General features: G+C 41.8%; 1 protein-coding gene across 1 annotated transcript; it reads left to right on the top strand.

Moving 5' to 3' along the window:
• Window positions 1-10,468: 10,468 nt before the first annotated feature.
• Window positions 10,469-16,535, top strand: rag1 (recombination activating 1). Its single transcript, XM_084733546.1, has 3 exons — window positions 10,469-10,797; window positions 12,172-13,277; window positions 14,707-16,535. The coding sequence occupies exons 1-3, from the start codon at window positions 10,469-10,471 to the stop codon at window positions 16,452-16,454; spliced, it is 3,183 nt and encodes a 1,060-aa protein (XP_084589672.1). The 3' UTR covers window positions 16,455-16,535.
• The last annotated feature ends 581 nt before the right edge of the window (window positions 16,536-17,116 follow it).

The raw sequence follows: 17,116 nt of genomic DNA, 5'->3' as shown, positions 1-17,116 counted from the left end.
CGCTTGTACGGGCAGACCGGCAAATGCAAAACTGTATCAACGCCTTCGGAGCTACCCGGTCCCCAAAGTGCTCGCTGAAGCAGGTGGATGGCGTGTTTATTTGTGATCTTTATGTATTCCGTGCTAGTTGCTCTCCCCCCCCAGCTACAGGGACCACACGTTTGTCAGTCCTATCCTGAGGCGTCTCTGTGTTCTGCTGCGGTGAACAGACGCCATATGCCCCTGAGTTGGGCTCAGTGTCGTCCAATCCACACACTGCATATCTGAAAAGAGACGGGACTTTCCAAATCAGTTCTCAAACAATTACTGTATATGTCTGCTCCTGCGCTCATAAAGCCCATAGCTATCATCATCCTCGCCACCAGCAGGTTGCCGTGAGAGACCGGGGTGGTAAAATAATGGCTCCCCGCTGGATCGTGTGAATCATTGCGATGACTGGTTGATAAATGCTCCACCACCCAGGCTCTGGCTCCAGTAGTAATTTCTCTCTCCAACTGGACTGGCTGCCAAATGACAACAATCTCTCTCCCCACAAGCCCCCATCACCTATCCGGAGCATCCTCCACACACAGCCCCTCCCTTCACCTCCTATAATTACTGTACTCTATAAGTCGGGTTTAGGACCAGTCACTCTAAATCAGCCTTGAATCACCGCGTGTTACTGTGTCCATTGTTCCCTTGTCTGAGCTCTGGCAGAGCTGGTGCAGAAAAGGGCACGGCTGTCCTGGCATTTCCTATAATGGACTTTGTAGTTAAAAGACAGGGAAATAATAAGCAGATCTACGTGTGGGAAAGGAGCCCTTTGTGTTTGGTGGGAAGTTAAGACCAGGGACAGTTGGGGGTTAGAGTTGACAGACAACAGCGCTGCTCTTTTCACACTCCTTGACACATAATGGGACCAATTTTTCTCTCTACATCTCTCCCTAGTGGCCATGATTTGCTCATTACATTGATGGAGGGGGACTAAGGGAGGGAATAAGAAGGGAAAGACGGTGAATGACCAGTCAAGAGACAAATAGCGTGCAAGTTAGTGCTTAGAATTCACTATTACAGTGGAAACCACTTATAGTGATCACGATTATGGTAATCAACCTCTTACACAGATCAAAAAGCTTGGTACACAATTCCTATACAAATCAACAGTCATCATTCCTGTATGAATACACAAATACACGACAACATATATTTTTTTAAACTATGGTTATTTTATTTTATTTTTATCTGTGACCAGCAGCTCCGTAGGTCGCTCTGTCAGTCAGTCCACAAAAATTCCCAGGCCTTTGGCGGCCCCATTTTTCACTCTAGGAGACTGAAATTTGGAGGGTTAAATGTATGTACATGTCTGTGAAGGTGTGTGTTTGTGTTCATGGTAACTGGCTAAAAGGGGTGTGGTTTTGGGCGTGACTTATCACAAACTAATAAATGGATTCATGTAATATGACCAAATTTATGTGGAAGGCATCATTGCACTCATCAGAGTTCCTTTTTCATTAGTGACTTATGCCCCACCCCCTACACTTTGACCACACTCTACCCACTAAGCTGTGAGCCATTTGTCATAGCGTTTCTATTTAAATGATGTCCATTAGTCCATCTCTGTTCATAACCTCATTACCCAGTCTTACTCAGCTGAGTTGCTGCTGCTCCGCCCCCTACATTTTAGCCACACCCCTTCCATGACTCCTGTGTGTGTGCGTGTGTGTGAATGCATGCAACTGTGGATACATATGCACATGCATGTCAAAACACTTGGTAGCAACTACTGCAAACTCACACTTGTTTATTTTACTCCCATAATACTTACAGGATGGGAAATCATTTTTTCGCAATAAAAACATAGTCTCCTCAAAGCTTATGACAAACTGCCAAAAACAAACCACAGTAGCAAATCTACAGTAACCTATATTTTATACAATGTGTTGTTCTGTATTACAGTGTATTTAAACTGTACACAGTACAGTAATTTAATCTGTACAGTAACTGAAAAGCATTTGGAACAACTGTACTGATTTTTGGAACAGTCAATAAGATTAAATAGATGGCGAAGCATGGTGAAGAAAAATATTAGTAATAATAAATATCTGCTTATAGTCAGTATGTAAAATACCTGTTAGCAACTGGTTCTCCAGTGTGATGTTTAGGGGTCTACAGTCCCGAACAGATGCACACATGGACAGCAGCTGACACCACAGACAACTTATCTTCGTCAGTCTCTGGAGTCTGTTTGGAGGATGTGTTCCCAAATGCGCAGTAGATCAGTCTCTGATGTCCACACAGATCCTATGCTTACACCCTCTGATGAACCTTATGGCACATTGAGCCTAGCAGACCCTCACACATGTGCGGATGTGGTATGTATTATACTGTCTTTTCGGAGAGTCAATACACTATGTACAAGATTTGAGTGTATTCTTAACCTAGTGTAACCATGATGTTGAAGAAAAAAAAAAAAATCCAGATTGTACGAGGTAACTTTAGGTTTGCTGAATGCAGACCATTTTCAGCAGCGCTACCTATAGAAGAAGGCTATGGGTAGTGCTTTTTTTTAAATTTGAATTTAATTTTCACTTCAGCAACAACTGCATGTGACCGCTGGTATTTTGCATTGTGCTTATAGGGTTCAATTTGACCTGGACAGACATGTTCAATGTAAGATGTTTTAACTATACTCTCATTTCATTCGAGAACTGTACAGATGTAAGCCACTCATTAAGGTGTTTAAGAAATCCTCCCTTCAAGGATGCTGAACGTTTGAAAACTCGAGGAGTTGTTTGCGAGCTACTATCCCTCAGCTGACAGACCTTCTGTGTAAACCAGCAACAGACAGTTTGAGGAAAGAAGACTAATACATGGTTAAACACAACACAAATCCAGTGAGTGGATGTTTATGTGACTGGAGGTCCCCTGACATCAAAGGGACTGCTCTTCAATCAGGGAAATCTACATTTAATTAACATAGAATTAAAGAGCATTGTTATTTTGATTAAAGACACTGGTCTTGATTCCCCACTCTACTCTAGTGCTCCTGAATCCGGCTTAGGGTTTAATTTCATTTGGTTTACTGTGAGTGGATCAACATCCATCTGGATTGTCTGCTCAGATGCAGGTTTGACTTTTTCTATGGTGGGCTACTGTAAACTCAAGCACAATCACACCGCACTGTAAAAATAAACTTTTGTTGTAACTCAAAAAAAAAAAAAAAAAAAAAGTTAGTGTCCGTACTGCCCTAAAATTATATATCAGTTCAGTTGTACTTGAGAAAACATGTTCAACAAATGGTCTGCAAATATGATTAGCTAATGTGATCAAATTTTCAATTTTACCTCGTCCATGGACACAAATTCTGCCTCACGTCAGATAGATTTTATAAGCTGGTTGTTTAAAAGTGAAGATAGTAACTCCCATGATCCTATGTCACTTAATGACATCATCAGACTATGTCTTTTGTTATAGTTTTAAAGTGAGAGAGACTCCTAGTGGCAGAATTTGAATATTGTGTTTTTAATTAACTTGAATAAATAAAGCCTGTATATTTATGTTAGGTTAATAAGAAAAGATTAGTTGATTCCACTGAAGTTACTGTATTTTTTTTTTTTTACATTGGGATCTCTGCATGTCATTGACCCCTCTGTGGCCTATCTTGCTATTGTAATAGGATTTGTTGTTTATATAAAAAAAGATTCTTTTAATGGAAATGCACAGCTGCTGTAGCTTAAGTTGTTCTCCATATTGTCTAACTCACCAGAACAGAGGAGATGAATGGAACCGGTCCAAAACCAAAATAACTCTGCAGTGCCTCAGGGAGAGTTATAATGCAAGACTTGGAACGAATTAATGCGGCCCCAAGACTAGACTATCCAATAAAATGAATATTTGGATAGCTGGACATGGAAGATATTGTGGTGTCAGGCTGTCAGTAGCTTGTGGGGGGTGTTATTTGTAGAAGCTGTGATGTTGTGGTGTGTCTCTGCTCTCTGTTAAAGCTCCATCAGTCAGGATGAGCCGACAACAAACGCGGCCGAGTCATGTGGGGTCACACGAGGTCTCAAGACAGCATCACTCAACTCAGCCGTCCCCCTGGCTGTCACTGTGTGATTATAAGCACGCTAACCTGCGGTACAGAGGGAGGGAGAGGCAGTAATTAATCACCTCATTGGAATAATCGCATAATTGATTATTAACAAAACCCAAGGTGAGGGTGAGAAGAGAGGGCCGAGACGAGGGAAACAAGACTTTGAGAGGGAGAGACAGGGGGAGATGAATGAGGGGGTATTTGAGTAGTGGGGTAAGGGGTTTGTTCTGGCAGCTAGCTTTGACGAATAGCTCTGAATTGAAGTCTACCTCTTTGAGCATTAATCTACCAAATCATGTGTCTGGATGAGGGATGGAAGAAGTGGACAGTGGGAGGTGATTCGCCGAGAATTGGCTGGGCGAGGCTGAGGAAGAAGTTGTTGAACGTGCTATGAAAATGCAATTAAGAATTAGCATACTAAAGGCTCGATATATTGCATAACACTCAGTGGAAATATGAGAGCGAAATGCCCTCTTTACCCTGAATACAATCACAAAGATTCCCACATTCTTCATGACATTTAGAAATATCATGCTGCAATTTTGGTCGGTCTATTCAAATTTGGACGATGCTGACATTTTATTCCCTGTGAGGAAGATACAGACGCTGCAGTGGAATTCATTCATTGCCCGTTCCTTGCTATTGACACTTTCCCTTAAGCTGTTGTGTGACTTGAGCTGTCAGAGGGTCTTTTTTGGACCTTTGGCTTACATAGTTCTGCCTGGAAGGCTTGATCTCTTCCCCCCTTTCCTTGTCACAGCCCGCAATCAGCCTTAAGCCCTTTTGTGTTCTCCACTCTGAGCTAAGCCTGTTATCCTGTGCAACTCCTTTACACAAGATCACTAGTATATCCCCCCTTCTCTGTCTTTCACCTCTTACACCTTCTTTCCCTTTCCCTTTCTCCGCCTGTCTGTCTCTTTGTTTTACACACCCAAAAGTAACAGTGCTGAAGTTTCTCAGGGATGGATTAGTAGAACTGCTTTATATTTATTTAGTCTTGTTCCTGGGCATCACCTACACACCAGCAAGGACTCGCAAAGACAGACACACGGCCCCTCCCAACTGCCCGTTTTTTCTCTTCACCTCCCCTATTCCCAAACACATGTACTGCCCTCACCATATTCTCAGAGGAGGCAAAAGTGCACACTGTCTTTACTGAAGTAGTACAGATACCGGTGTAAAGAAAGTAAAAGTACCAATTCAACTTCTTTACTCAAGTAAAAGTGAAAAAGAACAGGCTCTGTAATATACCCAAAGTACGAAAATAAAAAGTATCCCTCTTAAGGAGATTTCTACCTTCTATTAACTGAATCTCACTTTTTCTCTGTGGTCGAGTCTCCCTCTTCCCTGTGTCGTTGCATCTTTTGCATCCTTTTTGTTTTGTTACTCATGCTGTGCCTGATATGCACTGATAGATACACCAAGGAATCATCTTTTCTATGTATTATTGTCCTATCCATTTAGATTGAAATTGGTCCTGATGTTGAGAAAGTGGGGCGCAATGATGCAAGATAAAAATAATCAACAAGTCCCCTAAAATGCATTAAAACTAATGTGACGAGCATGTTTGAAAATGGAAGAAGTTAAAGCTACAATATGTAACATTTTCCACACTGAATGTCTAAAAACGCTGGTCCTATATTATACATTTTCTGGAGTTGTCTACATACATTTCCAAATTTTTCCAACAATTTTCTGAGAAATCTGTAATTTTTGCACAGTAATTTCTTGCTATCTGTTGCTAGATAGTTGCTATATAACTCTGTATGTCAAATACAGCAGAGAATGAGGAAGGAAGTCAGCGTGAATTGTTATTGTCAATTCAAGATGTTGCATGTGTTTTGTGCCCCTGCAGCCTGTCTGAGCTTCCTCCACTCCGGGAAGGGGGGGCAGGGGAAGCAAGTCACTTCAACTATAGATCATATAATAAATAGGATCTCAACCTATTTAATGTACATTTTATGGCTCCAACTTACTTGGACTGCAGTACTCATTTTTCCTCACGAAATTACTACATACTTCTCCTTTTAAAAGAAGGAAGAGGATATTTTTGTTTAGATAGTTTTATTTTTGATGTTTTTTCTGGTTATGGCAGTCCAAAACTACCACTTTTTTCCACAGAGGCCTCCAGAATCAGTGGTAGATTTAAAGTGAAGACAACTGCCATGCTCCCAGGCTACTTCACAACAGTATCAAACTCCAATCTGCAGATTGCACGTTTAAAATGTAGCAGTAAAAGTGAAAAGTTGTCAGAAAAATCCATATTCAAGCAAAGCACAAATACCTGAAAACTCAACTTAAGTACAATACAGTAAGTATTTGTATTTTGTTAATTCCCACCTCTGCACATTCCCACTCATCCCAACTACTGCACACACCTGCAACATGGTCACACACACACACGAAAAGACACACACTGATGTTGTTTGGATTCATCATATTAGAAAAAACACCCTCTCCTACAGTGCGTGGTGTCAGTTCACTGGTGCATTGCAAACTCCTGTATGTCCTCCTAAGCTGCAGCCTCGAGTCCCCCAGGATCTGCTCCTCACATTCATAACACTCCGCTCCATGCCAGGTGGCTGTCTCCACAAGTCCTCTTCCCCATAAATCAGACTGTCTTTGAGTTGATCAATAACAAGTCAATTAGCAGGCGCTGAGAGATGAGGGTCTCAGGGGGTCACTGCTTGTTTGTCAGGCAGACATCTGCAGCTCTGTCCCTGTCTGCCGCGGAGCTAGGTGTGTCGTTTACCTTGGAAACATGTGGCTAGCTGGCTATCATAAATCTAAATATCAACTATAAATAGGCTGGGAACATCTTGCTACAATCCATCATTTGCTTGTTCTTGGATATGCAATGCATCAAGCATTGTATACTTCAAATCTCCCAGCTGTGTCTGATGGATTTGCCTGGAAAAGAGCACTTTTTTACCACTATTTGTTCATCAGGATTTCTTGTGAATAAGTATGCTTGTCACAAAGAAACAGCAACAAAAAACAACAACAACTATCGCTGTCTAAGGTCACACTTGACCATATGCACAGAATATAAGCTGCAAAGCCTGCCAGTACTCATCCTGCTCCCCTGTTAAGCTGACAAGAGTGGGAGAGACCCAACTGTTGTTTGGTGCCCACTGACTGTGTATCTAATGACTTGGCTGGCAAATCCAACGCAACAGCAACAGGCTCCTGTGGCGAATACACCAGATTAATCCCCTGGATAATTACAAACAAGAATGATCTTGGGCAAATACTCCCCATACCTACTGAGACATTACATCAAATGATGCTGTCTAATTAAAACCCATTCTCAATGGTGATAGAGAGACGGCATTTAGAGAAGTGAATGAAATGTGATGATGTTCTACAGAGAGAAGAAAAACTGATAAAAAACCACAAGAGGCAGACAAGATGACAGTCACACAATGCATGCAACACAATGCAGGTGCCTTGGAATAAAAAGGAATAATTTGTTAACATTCTGGTTTGTTTGACCTGTGCATCAACGATTCAGGTAGTGGCTAAGGCCTCTGTACACCCGTGTAAGTTGCATTATGTTGCTTTGAAAACTCACTTATCAAAATGGTAATTGCCAGATGAACACTGAGATTCTCACAGCCAAGTGCTAATTAGTATTCAACCTAATATGACTCACTTGCGTGGCTGCCTTTTGTCATTTTGATTCACAGCAGTCACCACCTGAATTCGTGGTGCATCACTCACAAACAGAGTAACTGAGTGGCAAGGGGAAAAGTCCCAATAATGGAGTAATTAGAATGACAATAACAACACAGTCATTTTATCATTGTTTTTGCTACAATTACTATTATTTTCTGTTTTTGTTTATTTATGTCTGCCCTTTTTAAATCATGATTCAGTTTCCTTCCATCTCTCTTATATCATATATTTACCATTACACACCCTAGTGCATCTATTTATTCCTGCCGCTGCAACACACACTTACATATGTGTAACATATACAAATGCATAGGCCTAATTAGTCTACCTGTCAACAAATATGACACATTTATTACCTTCTCTCTCTTTGGTATCACAGTTATCTGTTCAAGATGTTAACATGCTTTCTTTATGTTTTGACAGATTCAGTTAAATTCAGTTTTATTTATGTAGAATCAACTCATAACAATTCATTCTTCTTTACACGTAGAAGAGGTCTAGACCATACTGTTTATAATATTACTTACATAGACCAAACAGTCCCCACCAAGAGCAAGCACTAGTGTGACAGTGGTGAGGAAAAACCCTCCCTTTATCAGACAAACACCTCAAGCAGAGCCAGACTCCAGGCTGGGCAGCTGGTTGATCACACTAATATAAGAAAAAGAAAAAGACTTAAAGACACTTTCATTTGCTTAACACTGCCCGCACAATTAGCAAATGACAAACCAACAAACAAACAAACAAACAAACAAACAAACAAACAAACAAAGTGACCATCTTTAACATGTTGCTATTCTTTGAATCATGATAAATATTTGACCCTTACAAAGTCTCACCCCTTTTTTGCTCTGTGCTCCAATAAGGGGTTTTAGTTGTGAGAGAGATTCCCATAGCAGCAGAACTTACATATTGTACATTTAAATTACGTTGACAGTGACTAAATGTTAGCAATTTACTGATGAATATCTGATGATGCTGACAAGAATAAGTCCTGCCGATGGAGAAAACAGAATAAGTAGTGTAAGCAATGAGATCTGAGGCCAAAGATTTGGCCAAAGACAAATTCTTAAACTGTAATGTCACTATTTTAAAATATTTGTAATATAACACTTGGCAGACTTTTTATTTGTCTGTGGGACAGGAAAATGCATTTATTCTATGATCTGCAGTGTCTCTGCACCAGTAGCCTTTTCATAAAGTCTAACAGTATCTGTCTTTCTGTCAGAGTGAGGCCACCTGGATGAGGTGAGCCAGCAGATGGATATGAGAGAGGGGAGATAAAGGTGACATAGAAGTGTTTCCAGCTGAGGATCAGTGTGCTGTGGTAGAAAGTTGCTTGTTTGGGGTGTGCTGCTGGATTCTGTACACACAAACACATGTTTGCAACTGTGCTTTGGGGTTGACCTTGTTTTTTTTTTTTTTTCTCAAATCAGCTGCCTGTGTCAGGTGTCAGGAGTTGACTGTTGGGATCCCACCAAAGGAAGGGTATAAATACAAGTCACAAGGAGAGAGACGGGAGCTATCCCACTGTATGGAGCCACAGCTCACTGGCAACAGATGCTCCAAGCTGTGTGCTCCAGCCACAAACATATACAGTATACACAGTGTCTAAGGCCTGGCTCCAGGGCTTCCCTTGTGCTCCCATGCGAAGAGGGCCCCCAGGGGAGCTGACGCCAGCTGAGACTGAAAAACAAGGTAAGAGCCCAGCTGACATACACGCACACAGGCTCAGCTGTTTGTCTCAAAGGAGAGTTTAGCATGTGAAGAACACGGAGAGCCAGGAAATGAAGGAGACTGCCAGATTCAAGCCTCCCAGGGAGAAAACGAAGTGAGAAAGATGGATAGACGGAAGATGCTAGAGTGTGCGCGCTATAGGTGTGCAATGGTAAGATTGTTTGACTGCTTTATTGCCTGAATTGGCAATAGAACCTAGACAGTATGGGAGGAGATGAAATAAGGTCTGTCAGTGCAGTGGTATCATTGATCTTACCTGTGCTGTATCATAGGCGCACTTGGCTGTTGAAATGGGTCTCCTAAATTGAACAACGTTGTGTTTGGAATAATTCTTTATGATCTTTATTCAATATGATGCTTTCTTGTTTTCTTTTCCCTCCCGTTTGGTCAATATCTGTGTATTATGAAATAAGTTTCCTGTGTCTCTGATTTTTTTCACTGCGTTTAAAATGCCAGTCGGAGGCTCCCAGGGCTCCAATTCTCTCTCTCCAGCCAAGAAAATGACTAATATAAATGATTGACAGCCTTGCAGGGATAAGGTTGCCCATTTAGCAAACTCGCTGTGTCAAAGGAAAAAAGTCACAATGGCTCCCTTGAGCGATGGGATTGGAGATGAGAGAAATGAAGATTTTGGTGCCATATCGATCCCCCCAATGCTTGTCTCATGCATTTTACACAAGATCTAAATGCCACTTATGGTATAATACAGCGCTCTAGGTCGGGGCTCACTGCTCGCTGTTCAGGGGGATTTCAGGATACTTGGTATATAAATTCAACAGGAATCACGTAAAGCTGTTAGATTGTGTCACAGGCTCAACGCTGAGAAGACACTGGGGATATCTGAGCATTTCAACCTTGAAATCTTTTTCTCTGTATCCATTAATGAGCCTCTCATGGACAGATGAAATTATTTTTATACTTTTCTGATGCATCAAACTAAGCTTTCCTCTCCTTTCCAGGGTCTGAGGTCTAAGTTGCATCATGGCGGAGGAGAACCCAGATGACCCCAGATCGTCCGTGCCGGCTGAGCTCCACTATCCACACTCTGAGTTCTCCCAGTGGAAGTTTAAGCTGTTTAGGGTGAAGTCCATGGAGAGGGCACCTCTGCCCAGTGAGACACAGCCTGAGAAAGGAGCCTTGTTAGGGATCTCACCTCCCACAGCTCCAAATATAGAGGCGGATAATGGTGCGGGTCCAGGGAGTGTTATGAAATTGTGCCTTGGGGGGAAAAGCAAGGACAGTGTGGAGGGCCCAGGCCGGAGGGTGGATAAGAAGCTGCAGGAAATGGACACCCACATGAACAACCTCAGGTGATCAAATGTCACTACACAGTATGAACCATGCTGGTAGCGTTTTTTTAATAACCATCATTAATAAATGGTAAATTGATATCAATTCAACTTTAGTTAATAGATATTTCACTGTTAAAAGCAATGAAATGGTAATTAATTATCTTTACTAACTATTGTATTATATTAAGTTATGTTAGTTAGGTATTAGTTTGTATAATATAAAATCATAAGTTTATAAATTATATGGTGTCATAGCTGATAAGAGACTGTCACGATTACATTCTGATCAAACTGGTAAACTTAATTGTTGTGACATTTGTTTGATCATTGTTAATGATTACCTAATAATGTGTAAACTTATAAGAAATCAATTTATAGAGAGATGGGACAGATATTTGAAACACTTTTTCAATGGATAATAATAACTTTGTCACTTTCACATATGTATATTTGACACTCAGATGCATGTGACTTTGTCTCATCTGTTTTTTGGTATCCAGCACAGTGAAGTACATGCCAGAAAGCCGATCTAAAGATGTGGTTAACATAACACAAAGGGTTTTCTGGTGGAGACGTCCCACCAGGAGCAGGTTGTGGTGGAAGAGTTAAACCTCCACCCAGGAGACTGGGGGTTGACTTCCATGCAAAGCTTATTGTTACTATTTTTTTTAGACTTAAAAATACTTAGCAGTTTTGTAAAATTGGTTTCAGTGTTTTGTCATAGTTTTGTTAGGTTTAAGTTAGGTTTCTTGGTGAGGCTTAGGAAAAGATCATGGTTTGACTTAAAATAGTGTCAAATACATATGTAAAAGTGAAAATATATTATGTGAAAGGAGAATATATGTATGTATGTGCAAGGGTCAGATGGCTTAAGATTTATATGGCTCCTCATAATGTTACATCACTTATGTTAACTTAAAGTAAATAACATCAACATGGCCATTCCACATTTATTACTGGTAATTTGATCAATACGCCCTGTGTATGCAAAATTTACTCTAGCAGGGTACCTACAGCGTCATAATTTGAAGCGCAGGGCCATTGACAAAGCTGCTGTATGTTGTTGGTTAGAAAAATTATCTGTGAAGTTGTAAAGTTGTAAAGTGTTGTTTCTAATACTTTATTAACGGCTAAATTAATACTGCAACCATAAATATTATTTGAATGGCTATTTTCAAGTTGCAACTGATGTTTAGAACACTTTACAATTGCTCAATAAATGGTTTATAAAGCATATATATATGCATAATTCCAGTGTTTTACACGATTGGCTAATGTTTAATGAAGTATAAATTTACCCTTTATTAATATTTATTATGAAGTGTTACCTGTACCCTAAATCATATGCATTTCTTTCTAAGGATTTGATTTCATTGTTTTTCCTCTGTACAGGTCTTTGTGCCGTCTCTGTGGGATGCTGCTGAGAAAAGTCAAAGGACCGATGCACGATGTTCAGGGGGAGCTGGATGAGGTGAGCAAAGGTGCCCTGCGTAAAATGGGCTGCAAGTTGAAAAGATGGTCAGAGGTCATCATCAAAGTCTTCAAAGTGGACGTGACAGAAGACACAGAAGCTGTCCACCCACTGTCCTTCTGCCATCGCTGCTGGATGGTTGCTATACGGGGAGGGGGCATCTGCAGCTTCTCTAAAATAAGAGTCCCTGAGTGGAAACCCCACTCTTCCCCCTGCCACCTTTGCTCTCCCAGGAAACCTTCATTCCAGCGGACTGGGAGGAAGAGGCGGAAGGCCATTCCCAGAGCGCAGAGCCTGGCAAAAAGGACCAAGTGGGACCACAGTGACGGCACTGGTGAGAGGAGGACTCTGAGACCTCACGTGCTCAGGTCCTGGAGGAAGCCCAGCACCCAGAGAGAGCAGTGGGTAAGGAACATCACGCACTGCCAGAAAGACCACCTGAGCACCAAGCTGATTACCGAGAAGCTCCCTATGGACTTCCTCCTATCTTTCACCTGCCTGGTGTGTGACCACCTGGCCTCTGATCCCGTCCAGTCCCCCTGTGGACACCTCTTCTGCCGCAGCTGTTTTATAAAATATAGCTATGTTCTGGGACCTCATTGCCCAGCCTGCAACCTGCGGTGTGTCCCTGATGATCTAACCCCACCTGGTGAAGCTTTCCTATCAGCCCTGCGATCTCTGCCTCTGCGCTGCCCCAAAAATGGCTGTGGCAAGCAGGTACGGCTTGACTCATTCAAAGCTCACTGTCTGGACCACGACCTGGACAAACAGGATGCAAACAAGCAGTCATCAGAAACTGACAGCCTCCTGCTAGCCAGTAAAGGAGGAAGACCCCGTCAGCACCTGCTTTCCCTAACCCGTCGTGCTCAGAAGCACCGTCTGAAAGAACTGAAGAACCAGGTGAAGATTTTTGCAGACAAAGAGGAAGGTGGTGACCTGAAGTCTGTGTGCATGACTCTGTTTCTGCTTTCGCTGAGATCCGGGGGTGAACACCGGCAGGCAGATGAGCTAGAGGCCATAATGCAAGGTAAGAGACTACAATGCAAATCATCGACTTGAAAATGTTAAACCGACTGAGCTCAGTGAACTTAAAAAAATATAATGTATTAGTCTCAAGATATTAAGTTGAATCAGCTAAATGTAAGGGGGTAGAGAATGAAGAAATAACCATGATTCATCTTATATATATTAAAGACATGCAGCAAGTTTCTATGTTTTATTCAAACTACAAAATAGAGGGTTCTGAAGAGAGTAATAACTCTCAAACAATTGCATGCGGGGAATTCTGCAGTGACAATATGCTAAACAAATTTATTTCAAACCTTTTGATGAGTTGAGTGAACGCACAGCAGTTCATTCATTTGACTCAAACAAAATGAAATCATGTTTATAAGTTCTGAAGTGGTCTGAAACTAAAAGCTAGACAATTTAAATTAATTTAATTTATTTTAGTTTTGAGCCTGACTCCAAATCTTATGTTTTGAAAAAGTTGTTGAGATAATTTACTTTTCTTCTTTTTACAGTTTCTAAAATTCAAAGATTCAAGTTAATCTAAAGAAGAAAAATAAATTTGTTTAGTCTGTAAAATAATTTATTGCCTTGAAATTATGAGTTTTACTGTGTATGATGTGTATTATAGGGCTTTCATTCAATCAACATAACCCTCCACAGCCAAGTAAGAGGGACACAAGCAAATGAGAATTATGATACTGTTTGCTCATTAATATTTCCGCCTAGCTCTGAGGAATTCAGCCATCTCATAAATAACAATGAGTTGAAAAGTTCACTGTTAAGGAGAGAGAAGAAAGTTTTCTGTGGTTTTGATTGAAAAGCATTTCATTATTGTCCATCTCTGCTTATTGAACCACCACTGTTACATGCTCAACCCCTCTCTGATTCTCTCCCACTCTCACTCTCAGGCTGCTTGTCTGTCAGTCCCTCAGTCTCACACTCCCTTTAATGCACAATAACAACTCTTGTGAAGGGGCTGTTAGAATCAAAACAACATCAGCAGCTCTTGTATCTGCAAATTACACAGACAGCACCATCCTCCTCTCTGGGGAATAGAAGCCAGCTGGTGTCTGTTTTCATCTGCAGCCAATACATCACTTTTGCCAGCTTCACTGATTCACCCTCTGTCCCCTTATAACATTTGGAAATTAGGAAATATTGGATTTTGTAATCATGGGCTTGTGGGCTTTTGACAATGATACATTCACATTTGGGTGTTAAATTTGCGATTCTCTCTGTCTCATCGTATAAATGACTCCAAATGCCGGATATGAAATGAGGAAATGTTAGATACTGCAGTTCTTTTTAAAGCGCTACGAATGGGCTTCCACAGTTTTCTATTAAATAATTCTCTTCATGTCTCTATCCTTTTTTCTTGCCTTCCTTTCTTAAAATTTTGCCTCTTTCTGTCTCTAAAACATTTCATTTTCCCTCCTTCTCTGCAGGCAGAGGCTCTGGGTTGCATCCTGCTGTGTGCTTGGCCATTCGGGTCAACACGTTCATGAGCTGCAGCCAGTATCACAAGATGTACCGCACTGTCAAAGCCACCAGTGGACGCCAAATTTTTCAGCCCCTGCAAACCCTGCGAAACACAGAGAAGGAGCTTCTCCCTGGCTTTCACCAATTTGAATGGCAGCCAGCTCTCAAGAATGTGTCGACATCTTGCAATGTTGGCGTTATTAATGGGCTGTCTGGATGGGCTTCCTCAGTGGATGACTCCCTGGCTGACACCATCACTCGGCGCTTTCGCTATGATGTGGCACTGGTGTCAGCATTAAAGGATCTGGAGGAGGATATCATGGAGGGGCTGAGGGAGAGCGGGATGGAAGACAGTGCTTGCACCTCGGGCTTCAGTGTCATGATCAAGGAGTCTTGTGACGGCATGGGTGATGTCAGCGAGAAGCACGGCGGAGGACCGATTGTTCCTGAGAAGGCAGTTCGTTTCTCTTTCACTATCATGTCTGTCTCTGTCCTGGCAGATGAGAAGGAGGAAGAGGTGAGAATCTTCACAGAGCCGAAGCCAAACTCAGAACTGTCCTGTAAGCCGCTTTGCTTGATGTTTGTGGATGAGTCGGACCATGAGACTCTCACTGCTGTTCTCTGGCCAATAGTTGCGGAGCGTAATGCCATGAAAGAGAGCAGGCTCATCTTATCTATCGGTGGACTGCCTCGGTCCATCCGCTTCCATTTCAGAGGCACGGGATATGATGAGAAAATGGTACGTGAGATGGAGGGCCTCGAGGCCTCAGGGTCCACCTATGTCTGCACTCTTTGCGACACCAGTCGTGCAGAGGCCTCGCAAAACATGGTCCTGCACTCCGTCACCCGCAATCATGAAGAGAACCTGGAGCGTTACGAAATATGGAGAACCAACCCTTTTTCTGAGTCTGCAGATGAGCTGCGAGACAGAGTCAAAGGGGTCTCTGCCAAGCCCTTCTTGGAGACCCATCCCACACTGGATGCGTTGCATTGCGATATCGGTAACGCCACTGAGTTCTACAAAATCTTCCAGGATGAGATTGGGGAGGTGTACCAAAAGGTCAGCCCCAGCCGGGAGGAGCGGCGCAGCTGGAGGACAGCCCTGGATAAACAGCTGAGGAAGAAGATGAAGCTAAAACCGGTAATGAGGATGAATGGGAACTATGCCCGGCGGCTAATGACCATGGAGTCTGTGGAGGTGGTGTGCGAGCTGGTGCCCACAGAGGAGCGGAGGGAGGCCCTGAGGGAGCTCATGAGGCTCTACCTCCAGATGAAGCCTGTGTGGCGGGCCACCTGTCCAGCCAAAGAGTGCCCCGACCAGCTGTGCCGCTACAGCTTTAACTCCCAGCGCTTTGCCGACCTCCTCTCCTCTACCTTCAAATACAGGTACAACGGAAAGATAACCAATTACCTGCACAAGACCCTGGCTCATGTGCCAGAAATCATCGAGAGAGATGGATCCATTGGAGCCTGGGCCAGCGAGGGGAACGAGTCGGCAAACAAACTGTTCAGGCGTTTCCGGAAGATGAATGCACGTCAGTCGAAGGCCTATGAGCTGGAGGACGTGCTGAAGCATCACTGGCTCTACACCTCCAAGTACCTGCAGAAGTTTATGGAAGCTCACAAAGACTCTGCCAGAGCTTTCCAAGCCACCATTGACCCAGTAGAGATCCAGGATGATGAGGACATGTCCCTGGAAGTAGATGATTTCTGACATTTTTTTTTCTTTAAATGTGAACCTTAAGTACTAACATTTTATTGATTTCAAGATAGTTGTATCATACTTGTATTTTAATAGCCTTGATTACCAATATGCTTCATTTACTTCTATACCCTTTGATTGATATTTAGAATATTGACATCATTTGTCATTTGTCACATTGTCATCCTTTGCAAGTTAAAACATCATCATTGTTTATTTTTGGATTTTACAAAATACTTTTTAAAGTGAATAATCATGCAATTTTCTATACTTGAATATAGTAATTTTCAAAATTTTAATCTTTTTGTTTTCAAATGTTTTAATGTTTTTCTTCCATCATGCTTTTAAATGTGTGATTAACACTTTATAGTAAGGGTACATTATCATGAATTTATACATGACTTTGTGTATGAAAAAAAAAAAAGAATTAATTCATGTAGTATTTGTATAAGAACAGTATCTCATGCATGACTTAATGCAAGACCAATATGTTAAGAAATGGAACAACTAAGTCATTATAATTTCTGAGTTAATTAATATTAATTATGTTACGTCTTCTTCCGAGGTAAGCCTGCAGTTAAAGGCATAGGGTGAAAAAGTCACAGCTGTGCACATGCATTCTGTTGAATTTGAAAATTCGAATGAAGTTAGCATTACACTGTAATAATAAACTA

The sequence above is a fragment of the Lutjanus erythropterus genome, chromosome 13 (assembly GCF_056507025.1).
Source record: "Lutjanus erythropterus isolate fLutEry1 chromosome 13, fLutEry1.hap2, whole genome shotgun sequence".
Taxonomy (NCBI): Eukaryota; Metazoa; Chordata; class Actinopteri; order Lutjaniformes; family Lutjanidae; genus Lutjanus; species Lutjanus erythropterus.
The sequence above is the reverse complement of the archived record's forward strand: the minus strand, read 5'-3'. Positions and strand labels throughout refer to the sequence as shown.